A 13566-nucleotide genomic window follows, 5' to 3' on the forward strand; every position below is an offset into this window, starting at 1 on the left:
CAGCTGTTTTAATTCCTGAGCTACACTGTGAGCTCTAAAATGATGTTCACTGCACATTCTTGAAGCTTTCACATCTTAAACTAACACCTTTTGGCAGGGTAGGGAACTGTCTGTTAAAAACCTTCTTAGCCAACCCAAGTCACCAGCAATCTTAACCACTAAGTTACTATAAAAAAATGAACTTAACCAAGCTTTAATCGAAACTTGTGCCAGATCCCTTTTCAGGATATTAACCCTTTGAGAGGAAAGAGGGCCTCACCAACTACTTCCGTGAAGTGACTCCTATGGTATAGTGTACCTAGTGTCCAGAGTGTAAGCAAACAAGTTGGACAACCCCCATCTCCTGACTAGTTTATCACTGTTTATACACAAGGTATATTTAAAGCTGATCCCAAATATAGTTCAGTTTTAGCACATCCAGCTCTTGCAAGATGCCAGATTGAGTGGGAAACCACTAAAAAAGAGTGATGGTCCATCACCTTTTACAAGTGAGAGGAAAACATCAAGGAGGGAATAAAATTTCTCCCTCCTAAATTCATCAGATCTGGCTGTCTTCACAGCCTTAATTAACAAAATCCAGAGTCCTCAATTTCCCCATTTCAAGAGCTCATTTTCAAGGTGAGGAAGAGCTTTGACGTCATCCCGTTCGCCGTCTTTTCACGACTGTATTCCCGATTCTCAACGCTCCTTTGGAGACACAGCTAGGCGTGTTGACTTCGAAGCCTTCTCCAAAAACACTCAAGCTCAAATTTCAAGTAGGCCTCCGAGCAGTAGTGACGGGAGAGGAGTGGAAGGCGGTGGAGGAGGGCTTTGCAGGCGAGGAAACAGCCGGAAAACTATTATAAACAACTATTACTGCCTTGTGACACCTAATAGGCGCCGATGTGGGTCGGAGCCACCAATTTAATTCTTTCCCAAGAGGTTTTGGCTCTGGAGCGGAGGAGGACCGTGAGGGTCGGCGGGACTTCTTAGCCTGAAATGTAACCGGGGCAGCTGGAGGAGAAGGCTGCCAGGGTTTTATCTATCTGCACGCCTTGAGGGCGGGCCTTGGCAGCAAACCCTCATCTGCCAGGAGCCTGCCTGCCGAGTTCTATTGCCCAATGAGTCCGGGGCAAGGATGTGGGCGCAAATCCTGTTTCCAAGCGGCCCCTAACCCCCCGTGACCTCGGTGTGCAATCAGTACTGAAGTAAACCTGCCAGACGGAGTCGGCCCGGAGATCCGTCAGGCGGCTTCTCTCCCGCGAACAGTGACGCCAGCCGCCTCCAAGATGCGCTGTAGGCCTGGGGCTGTCTGGCACCTCCCCGCCCGGCTCTCCCGGCCCCGCCCATTTGGCCACGCCCTCGCTGTGATTGGCCGAGCTTCAGGGCCGGGTCGCGCCACGATTGGCCGGGACTCCGGGACGCTGGTCCCGGGAGCACGCCACGTGTACGTAGGGGCGGGCCGGAAGGCGAAGACTCCAGCTGACGCGGCCGGGCGTCGCTGCCTTGCGGTGGACATGGAGTGGGACGGGCAACAGCTGTCCGCGCGGCCGGCCCTGGAGACAGAGGGGTTGCGCTACCTGCACGTCACGGGTGAGTCGCCGCGGGCCACGGGCTCGTACCGCCAGCTCACCCGGGCGCCGCCATGTTCGGTGGGTCGTCCTCTGCTGCGCGCCCGGCGGGGCCTGGGGAGGCCTGGGGAGGCCTGGCCGGCATCCGGGTGGCGCCGCACGCAGGTCCGGGAAGGGCCTGGAACGCGCGCGGTGGCTGTCCGGGAGTGGCACTTCTCTGGGCGGCGCCGCCGGGCCTCTTTTTGTCGAATCCTTTATGCGAAGCAAGCCCTTCCAGGTTGCGGTGACTGGGACCACTCGGCCCTGGGCATTTTCCTCCAGGCCTCGCGTCACCCCACCCCCAACCCATACCCGGCGCCGTATCGGCCCCCACGGCCACCCCTTTCTAGAAGTTCCTGAGGTCTGAAGGGCTTTGCCCTCCTGAGTCGGATAGACTTCCCTTCACCCATCAAAACCCGCTTTGCGGTGCCCTCCATCCTCCGGACTTGCCCCTCAACTCCCCGGATGGTTGAGAAGTTCCTCCTCGGTGACCCCTGAATTGTGCTCGCTTCTATTTTAACTGCCTACTTGGGAGGCCATTTCCTCGGCTAGACCCGGAGGGTTTTGAGGGCAGGAGCACCTTTGTCTTAGTTGAATTTTATGGAAAAGTCTAGTAGTGGTATGACTTTCAGTTTCTTGAAAACTGTGTTTTTCTTTTCAGTGGGCTCCCTGCTAGCCACCTATGGCTGGTACATCGTCTTCAGCTGCATCCTTCTCTACGTGGTGTTTCAGAAGCTTTCCACCCGGCTGAGGGCCTTGAGGCAGAGGCAGCTGGACCGAGCGGCGGCTGCTGTGGGTTAGTGCCTGATAAGAGAAAGGAAGGCAGTGGCTTTATGCCTATTTCTTTTATTATTTAGAAGTTCGTGTGTTAGGAAGAGTAAGCAGCTCATGATTCTGATCACCATGAAAGGAAAGCCATTTTATGCTTCTGTAATTGATTTTGGGGAATGTGCAATAGCTTTTTTTTTTTTTTTTTTTTTAGTTTCAGAGATTTTAACGAGATGGAAAACCTGCTTGATGGTGTGTAGCGCATTCACTGCATATCTTGTTAAATGGTTTTTCATTTATAGGATAGATTGAAGTGAAAACTTCACAGCTTCTCCATACTTGTGGGTCTGCCTGTTTAATCTTTAGAACCATTGCGAGCGACAAGAAACTCAGCCTTGGTTCTTTATATCCTCCACATTTTGATTTTCACAACTTCCTCATCAGATCTGATTTCAAATTACGCTTGGCTGTTTCAAAAACATAGTCCCTCTGAAACAGTAGCCTTTTCGCTAGGTAGAAGCTAGTTTCTGAGGACGTATCTAAAAGAAATGTCAAGCGTTTTGAGAATGGCAGCTCAATTAAATACAAATCCTTCTTCTGACTCAGCACAGTTACTTAGTTCGAGGAGAAAAGCAAACGTCGTAACACAAAAGGAATCACCAGTGCAAAGACCTAGGAATGTCCTTTACCCAAACAGACCTGTCCTCTCTCCCATGAAACTCTGTGGGCCTGCCATTCCTTCAGTCTTTTTGATTGTTGGCTGTACATCTGACAACAAACTACAAATTGCACATCTTGCATAAGATGCAGGATTTCAAGAGGGTGGCCATGGTGTTAGGAAACTGCGTTAGTCACCTTGGTGAAACCATCTCTACGAGTGAAGCACTGGCAGCGTGAGACCCGCTCTTACAACTGAGGAGTAGGTTTATAAGATGATGATACGCTGGGCATTTTTAAAGAGGCTTAGTTGTTTTCATGAAGCACTGCGAAAAGTAAACATGCAGTCAAAGTGTTATGTGGTGCTGTTGTACAATTTGTAGGAAATATTTGGTTGAAAAAATCCACACTTGATTCTAAGAATGACCTGATAGTTACAAATGTTACCAAAACTTACATTTCTGTGAAGTAGAACTATAATTTTGTTTTGTTTTTAAAGATAGAGTTCCAGTCATTCCTCCCACTACACACGCACCGTAACTACCTGGACCACAACACTTTGGCCCATTTTATGTGGATTCGGTTAAGTGCTCTTTTTCCATCACTGTGTAGGTAGTGATGGTTGCTTATACTTCTGGGTAGTGCTGATGTGAACGTGTAGTTCTACTTTATTTTCTTCTTTAAAAATTAGCCACAGTACTGTGTAGTTGCCCTGTGGTCATTCTTAACATGGTGGTCTGAACAGATGAGCAGATAGAGAACTTGACAGTATATTTATATAATTCTGCTTTGTTTTACAAAGCAGATAAACGTAGATAAAGCTGGGGAGCTCATTTCCATTAATGCTAACTGGAAGGATTTTTCTTTTCTATAGAAACAAGGTGTAAAATGCCTAAGGATCTTTACCTCTTTGTGGTATGGATCTGGGCTCTATAAGTGATGGATAATGGTCAGAAAACTTTATCTTCCCTTGTCTTCTCAAATTCTGGTCATCCTAGAGACTGGATGTTAGATGTCCAGGTTGTGGAATGGAATCTCGGGGTGCCCCTCAGACCACTTAGATTTCAGTCACGGGGCTGTGCCAGACTCTCTGAATTGGAATTGCTGAGAGAGTCCCAAAATATGTGTTTCTTTCAGGCATTTCTGGTGCCCTGGATCTTTAACTAGAGCTAAGAACTATGGCAATAGCATACTCTTCTGCCCCCATAAGCAGTAAAATTTATGCACAACAGGAAAATTTTCATGTAAAGTACATGTTTTTGCGTTGCCTGACTTCGGTACTTCTGTGTCCTTCTAATAATATGGACCCTCAAGAGTTTCTTTTTTTCTCAAAATTTTTCCTGACATTTTAGAACCCGATGTTGTTGTTAAACGGCAGGAGGCTTTAGCAGCTGCTCGTTTGAAAATGCAAGAAGAATTAAATGCACAAGTTGAAAAGCATAAGGAAAAACTAAGACAGGTATGAGCTGGTTTTAGTTTGAAGACATGGTCTTAAGAAATTTTTTGCTGCTTTGTGTGTAAAAGAGTGTGTGTGTGTGTGTGTGTGTGTGTGTGTGTGTAAGCATGCTTGCCTGTATGTCCTCCCCACCCCAGCTCATTAGGGCAGGTACTGGAAACAATTATGGCAGAATCGATTCCACTTAGTTCAGTGTTGGTCAGCACACTTTCCTTGTGCAATATCTTAACTGGGGAAAATACTCTTTAAAAAAAGTGTTCTTTTATTTACCTTTTTGCTTTTCAGTGGTTTCTTCACACAGCGTTCTCACCCAAAACTGTGTGTCCCAGTGCCACGCCCCTGAACACACCGAGTGCACATTCAGCTTCTTGTTCCATTGTCTGTTTCAAGCCACGTATTTCACACAATCTAGCTAGGTGGGGCCATTCTTCAGTGGATCGAAGGAGAGCCAGGGGGAGGGCGGCAGTGGGCTAAACCCAGGGTTGAGATAGGGAGCAGGAGATGGAGTTTTGAACGATTTTTTAAAGGCACGTGGTTTGGTTGGGGAGCGATAGGGGGGCGGGGGAAGGAAGAACCGAGGACAATTGTTGGAAGTGACCTGAGCAGTCCGGTGGGTTGTGCTGCCCTTCGCAGGAGCAAGACCACCCACCAGATGTGACCCAGTCTGTATAACTGAAACAACCAAGTTGTAGACTCTGCATTCTGAGAAGTTTCGGTCCAGATGTTTCTGGGCCCTTCTTCATTGTCTCAGAAGAAAGCCTCTGCATGCTCTAAGGCAGCAGAGAAATTGGTCTTCCTGTTGATTTTTGCCTGTGTCTGTGGTGTCTCCAGGGTCCTGTGCCTTTCTGCCACCATTAGTGGCTCTTGTGATTTCTGCGTGGTCATCCAGTACATGGCTGGTCTCCCCAGCTTGTCCGGAGCCCAGGAGGAAAGGACAGAACAAGACCACACCTACTCCATTCATCCTCCTCGGTCACCCTATCCTAGCAGCCTTCTTCACTGTTCAGTTGCATTTTTTCCAACTTAAATACAGTCACTAACCTAGAATGTACTAGCACATTGTTTATACAAAGTAAAAAAAAAAAATTCATCATTTTATAAAAATCTGTACCATGAAAATTAAGTCTTTGATCTCCTTGTTCTTCCATCTGCTGCTGCCCAAGCATTCCATATTAGATTTTTAGGTATTTTTCTAGAAATATTTATCTGTATATAAACACGCATGGAAATTTTTCATTGAAATGGCATCGTAGTATACATAGATGCCATTTTTGAGCTGTTCTGTTTTAGTTTTTTTCTTTGCTGATCTTCAACCATTTAATTATTATTGTTTCGTTCTGAGAGCCATAGAGTAAGTTGAGTTCCTTCTCCATATCAGAACTGATGACTTCAGGGTCTGAGTTTTTTTTTGTTTTGTTTTGTTTTGTTTTGGGGTTTTTTTTGTTTTTTTTTGTTGTTGTTGTTTTTCACTTTGATTTTTTTTTAAATGTTTTATTATTTTGTTAGTCACCATACAGTACATCCCTGGTTTTTGATGTAAAGTTCGACGATTCATTAGTTGCGTATAACACCCAGTGCACCATGCAATACGTGCCCTCCTTACTACCCATCACCAGCCTATCCCATTCCCCCACCCTCCTCCCCTCTGAAGCCCTCAGTTTGTCTGAGTTTTTTGTGTGTGTTAGTAAAATGCTTGATCATTTACGCAGTTCGCTGACGTAGCTGAAAATAATCTTCTGAAAAGATCGTTTTTTTAAAATTGTAGTGTGAAGGGCACCTGGGTGGCTCAGTCGTTAAGCAGCTGCCTTCAGCTCAGGTCATGATCCCAGGGTCCTGGGATCGAACCCCACATAGGGCTCTCTGCTTGGGGCGAGCCTGCTTCTTTCTCTCCCTCTGCTCCCCCTCCTGTGCTCACTCGCTCTCGCTCTCTCTCTAGCTCTCTGTCAGATAAATAAATAAATAATTGTAGTGTGAGCCCCCCAAAATTGGGAAAGGGACAAAAGCCTGTGTTCGGTTTTAAGATTGTTATAGCACATGGGGTTCTGTCTCCTGTACTTGCAAGCAGAGTAGTAATAGCAAACTGATTTGAGTCTGCCCGACCCACAGCTGAATCAGCTGTCCTGTTGGCGGTCCCGGATTTGTCCACCATGTTCCATCCCGGTGTTCTGCGTGTCAGCTAGGAGTGTAGACTAGCCTTCAGGTCAAGAGATGGTCTCCTCCTTGGCCTCTTATCCTTGCAGACAATGGAAGCACGAGGTGCCAGGTATTGGGGGTTAGCAGCAGCGGATGCTGAAAGCCGGGGAGAAATTTTCTTGAAATGTGCTTCCTAAGGCATCTCCTCACATATCCCTGTGACATCACAGTTACCTGGAACCAGAGCGAGCAGCAGTGGGGGTCTGGCTTCCCCGGGGGATGAGAAATGTAGTGCACGTACGTGTGCACATGTGAGATGTGTAGCTGGCTGCCGGCCGGCGTGTTGCTCTTCAAGGAGTGGGAGGCAGAGGCAGAGGTCCAGTGTGCTGGATTTCCCTCCCGCCTTGGGAGCCTGCTCGCTGTGTGCTTATAAGCTTTCTCAAGTGCTCATTGTTGTGCACAGTTTTCTACTGAGATTAATTTTCCTTTATGTTTCCAGTAGTACTTGACTTTCAAAGCACTTTCATATCTGCTCTCGTTGGATCCTCACAGCCTGCAAAGCAGAGGGCTTACATGGCTTTCCTGAGGTAACTCAGCCAGGTGCAGCAGAGCAGGCCTGCCAGCCACGCTCCCCCATTCCAAGTCAGAGTTCTTCGTGTCACGACGATGTCCTCCTCTGGGCACATTTCAGAAGAACTGAATTGGTAGTCTTTTTTCCGTGACACTTTTTGCTTTCTTTAATAGTTTATAAAAACAAGCCCCAAGTCTGGCTCCCTGCTTAGTGGGGAGTCTGCTGCTCCCGCTCCCCCTCCCCCTGCTCATGTTCACTCTCTCTCTATCTCTCTCAAATAAATAAAATCTCTAAAAAAAAAAAAGTTTCTGTGAGTTAAACTCATACCATTGATGACAGCAGTATTATTAACTAAAGAAAATGCAGGTGAAGGTTTGGTTTAAAGGACTTTTAAATGAAGAAATCACCAAAATTAGCATTTTCTTTGAGAAAGATGGCAGCTTATGAATTCATTCTGTAACATGTGCAATTCTTTCTCAGCTTGAAGAACAAAAAAGGAGACAGAAGATTGAAATGTGGGACAGCATGCAAGAAGGGAAAAGTTACAAAGGAAATGTAAGAAAGCCTCCGGAAGAAGACGGTCCTGGGCCTTCTACTTCATCGGTCCTGCCGAAACGGAAATCTGACAGGAAGCCTCTGCGGGGAGGTGGTGAGTACCAGACACTAACGTATTCCAAGCAATTCCAGGGTAGGTGTACCTTTTAAAAACAAGATTCTGTTTCTTCCTTTATAATCTATAAATTGAAGCTAATTGCTAAGGTTGGGATTGTGAAGATTAAGAAACGCATGCGAAGCACCCCTTAGTGGCTGGCGGTCACCAACCTGGTGAGCCCAATGCACCTGTTGCCCAGTGTCCCGGGGCAAGGATGTGGATGTAGGTCCTGCTTCCAGGAGGCCTGTGACCTCCTTGGCTTCAGTGTCTAATCAGTAAGGGAAAAAAAAAAGTAAACATTGACTAAGAAATTGAAAAGGGAGGTTAGTCACAGCCCCAGTGAGTAACTGGCACGACGGCCCTCGGATATAAGCATCTCACTCTAGTCCCACAGCCCTGGAAGGGGAGAGGTAAGCAGAGCGAGGGATAGTTTGCCCATCTTGCAGATCAGTGTCACAGGCCAGAACACAGTGGTTTTTGTCTTCCTAGCCAGGGCCACCTTGTTTCTTGCAAATAACTTTCTCAAGGAGACACAGACAGATGTTCATTTTTTCTGTGCGCAACCCCCACCCCCTGCACTCCAGGTTATATGGTTGCTGTCTGTCTCCATCCCATTCTTGAGGTCTTTCACATCCTCTTGGGAAGACGTGACACACACAAATGAAAACAAGTCATGTTTGTGATCTGCTAGCAGTTCCACAGGAATCCTGAGGGAGGAGGGGGCAGGGGGCCAGAACACATTGTGGAGGAACCAGTTCTGGGCTGAATGCCTTGTTCTCCGTTGGTGGAGAGGCTTTCTGTGCAGAGGTGCTGTGGAGGCAGAGGGGTGGAAGCGTGGCTGGCGTCTTGAGAGGACCACAGGGAGACTGGAATATGGGCGCTAAGGCAGCACAGACACAAGCTGGGCCACCCTTAAGGGCTGGGTGCCATCCCCTTTGTGTCAGGAACCCAGAGCTGGCCTGCTGGAGGAGCGATATGTCTGAAAAGCAAATGCTATTTTAAAACTTTCTCTCGGGGCCCCTGGGTGCAATTGGTTAGGCGTCCGACTCTTGATTTCGGCTCAGGTCGTGGGATCAAGCCCCGCATCCGCCTCCTTGCTCAGTGAGTAGTCTGCTTGAGATTCTCTCATCCTCACCCTTTGCCCCGCACCCCCCCCATACATGTATGTTTTCTCTGACTTTCTCTCTAAAATAAATCTGTTAAAAAAAATTTGCTGGAAGGATATTTTTTAGAGCAAACAGTGGTGGTATATAGGAGAGGAGTGGACGTTGTAGAGAATGTAACTTATGACTTGCTTCTGTGTGTGGTCTCTTTGAGTGTTGCCAACGATCCTGAGCTACATGCTCTCTGACTAGCTTGGTTTCACAGATTGAGGGAACTGAGGCATGGGGAGTTATTGCCCAAGACCCACAGCAGAAGCAAAACCACTTCAGTTAAGGTCTCACTGGCCTAAAGCCTGAGCACTCAACCTGGTCACCAAATGTCCATTAACTTTGGGAAGCTAATGAGTGGGCAGGGTTAGGAGTGAGGGCAAGGGCACCTACATGACCCAGGTCTGACTGGTAGAAGGGGCAAGTTCCATTCTGTTTTGATTTTTTTTTAAATTGATTTTCTGTAGCTTGCACAGTCCTTATTTGAATGTATACATTTTATTAAGCACTGTAGCAGAAGCCTTTATATACTTAAATCCAGCCATCTTGAGACGTTTTTTGGGCAAATTTCTTGTGTGTTTTGGGGAGTTTTTACGTTTCTGAGGAGTTAAGGCCAAGAAGCTAGATGGCTTCTTTTGTTTCCACCAGACAGTCAATTCAAGGTACAATCACAGAATGAGTATTTTTTTTACATGGTAGCTAAAAGTTTTATGTAAAGGTCTGTGAGAATATTTCATGTCAGGTTCACAATTTTCTGTTTTACACAGAATGTTCCCAGAACTGTTTTGCTTCCTTTCTCTTGTCCCAGGTTACAACCCATTGTCTGGTGAAGGAGGTGGAGCCTGCTCCTGGAGGCCTGGACGCAGAGGCCCCTCATCTGGTGGATGAGGCTAAGAATCTTGTTAGTGTCGCTTGTGACATTAGCAAGATGAATCCGTAACCCTCAATTCAATTGCCTTACGCACACTTTTCACAGCGACTAGCCAAGGGGAGTGGGTTTATTTCTGTTCTTAACTACACTGCATCTTTAACGGTTGAAGTCAGCATAGGATAGAGACATCACCACTAGCAGTACTGACAGTTGGTCACACTTCACTAAAGCCGGTGACTGCATTCATTGATTTCATGGGTAATTGCTAGTTGGTAGATAAAGCCCTCCAGGTGATTAACAATCTTGATAAAAGAGACCTACTGATGGCTCTTCACGTTAGAAGTCCTTGCTGGTAGGACAGTCTCTGTGACAGGTTGCGTTGAATGATGTCTTCCTTGTAAATGGTGAGCCCACCAGCGAGGATTACTGATGCACAGTTGATGGGGTTGTTTCTGTATATTTATTTTTATGTACAGAACTTTGTAAAAAAAAAAAAAAAAAAGGAACTGTAAATATTAAAAAAATGCAAAAAACATTTTTCGCATCTTTATTAAATTCAAGGAAAGTTCTTTGTGAACTTGAATTTGTCTACCAAATGTTAAACAGCTTTTTATCATTCCACAACCTCCTATTATTACTTATTTTCCCTACTCACTGTTTCTCACCTGTGGTGAGCAAGGTGAGTGACAGTCAGCCACAGTGATTACCAGAGTCAGCAGATCCCTCGCGGTTTGTCCACTGAATCGGGTGCTCGGAGGTGAGTTGCTAAATTAATAGGATAAACAAACATCTTGTCGAGGTGTCTCGAGGGCCAGCCAGGTTTCTGAGCGCCCTGTTGGTCATTGCGTTTGCACCATGACTCATTTGTTATATTCTTATCTAGAGGCCCTTTCAGGAGTACACTACACAGAGCCAGAGAGTAAATACTTCAGGCTGTGCAGGAGAATAGTGTTGGGTTTGTGTACTCTTTAAAAAAATTGTTTTAATTTAAATTTAAATTCAGTTAATTAACATAAAATGTATTATTAGTTTCAGAGGTAGAGGTAAGTGATTCATCAGTCTTATACCCAGGGCTCATCATATCATGTACCCTCCTTAATGTCCATCACCCAGGGTTTGCACACTTTTTTAAGGAATGTGGAAAACAAAACAAAAGATTCTTAGCTCATGGGCTGGATTTGGCCTACATACTGTAGTTTACTTATCCTGCTGTCAAGTCAAGATCATAAGAAGAAACAAAATTAACCTGCAGAATAGTGGTAATTAGCCAGAAAAGTATTCTAGAGTGGTCTCGTATATAAATTAGTCAACATCTGTTGAGTATCTGGTGTGTGTGAAGTATTCTGAGGTTGTCTTCTTGATATATATAAAGGAAAAAATATAGTCTGGTCCTGTGGAATTTACAGTCTCTTGTGGAGGGTTGGGGAGAACAAAAACAGGACACATGAAGATCAGTGTATTTACAAATAGGTTGGAATAGTCCAGACTAAGAATTTGAGTCCGGAGACATTTGAGTTTAATTTTGGGTGGGAACAGTGGGGGTTCCAGACAGAAGAGAGGGTCAGTGAAAACAAGGGTGGGGCTTGTGAGGTTTAGGAGATCCCAGTTTCCAGTTTTTAACTAGATTGGCTTTTAACCAGCATAGAAGATTTACAGCATGGGAAGTTTCAGACTTGGATTAAAGTATTTCATCCAGATTTGTTGTTTACATTGAGAGAGTCCCTTGTGGGCTCTAAAGGAACTTTTTAATAATTCTTTCCTTCATGTATATTCTGTAGCTGAAAAACGTGTGTTAAGTTGCTCTCTGTGTTTCATTTTAGAAGTAGAAGGGCATGTTTTAGTATACTCTGAGATGTGAGTCATTTCCCTCAAGCCTCATTTTTTCCATAAATCTAGAAATTAGTGAGTCATGAGCACATGGGAAGAAACGATGCTTGAATTCTGAGCCTTGATCACCATGGTTGACTTTACCCTTGTGTTCCTAATAGCCAGGGGCTATGGATAACCAGGGTGGAGAGCTATCTGGCTAATGAACCAGTTATGTGGGAAAGTACCATTATTAATATTTATAGTTAATATTTGGTTATTAATTAATATTATTAATGGTTGAAAATTGTGTGCTACAATCCTAGGGCAGAAAGCATCCAGAAGGGTGGACGGAGGTAGCCAGGGAAAGTGGGTCTTGCTCTCCTCTTGAAAGGATGAGGAAGTAGGGCCAGAACCTGAGGCCTTTGGGGAAGAAGGGAGTGGGCTAGGGCCGGGAGAGCCATGTCAGAGCCATGTTGGAGCTATGTCGAACTGGCCAGGACACTGCCTCATGCCTCGGCAGAGGGGCTGCAGCTGGGATGGCAGCTTGGAACTGGTATGATAGACACTTGGGAGGTATAAGTTTTCAGTGATGAATGTGTGACCCAGTCCTTCCTGATCCTGGAGCAATGTTAGTAGATTCGTGGGCAAAATACACGTGAATCATCAGTTGAAACCAGTAGCTAGAGTTCTGTCTTTGGCCAGTGCACCTGCTTCTGTACATGGGGAGAAAGACAGCCATTTGGATCCCATCCCCTCCTCATGGACTCCACTCTTGCCTCTCCTTCCTCTCCCTTCCCCTCTGCCATCTCTACTACTCTTCACCAAATATTCACATGCTTTGCATTCAAACAAGATCAAGGCCATATTGTATAAACAAAGCCCTGGCTCCTTGTGGTGCCCTTCCCTGTAGCGCAAGCTTTTAGTTGTCTCCACCTGTCCTCTTCCATCCTGCCCTACCCTCTGCTTCACACTGACCAGGCTGTGTCATCAGATTTCAAACTGGTGGAACTCTTGGTCACACCTTATTTGGTCTGGTAGCACTTGACTCCTCCTTGCAGCCCTCCCTTTCTTGTCTGCATAGCACCACACACTGGGTTTTACTCTGGAGACTGCCTACACTGCTCCCTTTGTCAGTTCCCGCCCTGGAAAAGTTTTCTGTATTCTCTTTCCTGTTCCTCTTCCTCACCAAAGCTCTTCTTAAGGTTGCCTGTGGTATTAAGTCTGATGGATCATTCTCGATACTCACCTTAAGCAAGCATCATTTGCGATAATTGAGCACTCCTTGAGAAACACTGCTCTCTTGACTTCTAGGACTCCACTGCACGTGACTGGTTATCTCCTACTTTTCCGGCCACTCCTCAGCGCTTTTTTTTCTCACCTTCTGACCGCTAAACACTGGAGTTCGAGGAAGTTAGAAAAGGCCAGAAGGTAACCAGTATCAGTGGTGTTGTGGCAACCACAAATGTACAAACACCTTACTCACTGGTTGGCTGGCTCTCAGCTGGGCAGCAGGTGACTGGGCCATGTGTTTCTCAATCTCTGGCAGCCCAGCTGGGCTTGTTCACATGGTGGTTCTGTTCTAAGAATAGTGTGCTTAACCTTTCCAAGTTTGTTTGCTTCACATTGGCTACCATCCCATCAGCCAAAGCAATTCCTAAGTCCAGGCCCGATGCAAAGGGTGGAGAAAGACTGCTTCTCAATGAAAGAAGCAAAAACCATGTATAAGATGCAGAGAAGGGAAGGAAGCTGGCCATTTGCAGTGGAAATACTGTAAATCCTCTTGGATCTTGTAATATCCATCTTTCAGCCTATGAAATCCCCAGTCTGGATCAAGGCTGCCCTCACTTGATCCTTAAGGACCATCCCCAAGATTTATAGTCAGGAGAATTGCCTAGCAAAGGGGAAGAAT

The 13566-nt window shown here is 45.9% G+C and overlaps 1 protein-coding gene across 1 annotated transcript; it reads left to right on the forward strand.

The window, feature by feature from the left end:
• Window positions 1-1149: 1149 nt before the first annotated feature.
• SELENOS (selenoprotein S) lies at window positions 1150-10383 on the forward strand. The gene is made up of 5 exons (XM_026510340.4): window positions 1150-1572; window positions 2251-2385; window positions 4367-4473; window positions 7655-7823; window positions 9786-10383. The coding sequence occupies exons 1-5, from the start codon at window positions 1269-1271 to the stop codon at window positions 9863-9865; spliced, it is 795 nt and encodes a 264-aa protein (XP_026366125.2). The 5' UTR covers window positions 1150-1268; the 3' UTR covers window positions 9866-10383.
• The last annotated feature ends 3183 nt before the right edge of the window (window positions 10384-13566 follow it).

Source organism: Ursus arctos, unplaced genomic scaffold (genome assembly GCF_023065955.2).
Source record: "Ursus arctos isolate Adak ecotype North America unplaced genomic scaffold, UrsArc2.0 scaffold_28, whole genome shotgun sequence".
Taxonomy (NCBI): domain Eukaryota; kingdom Metazoa; phylum Chordata; class Mammalia; order Carnivora; family Ursidae; genus Ursus; species Ursus arctos.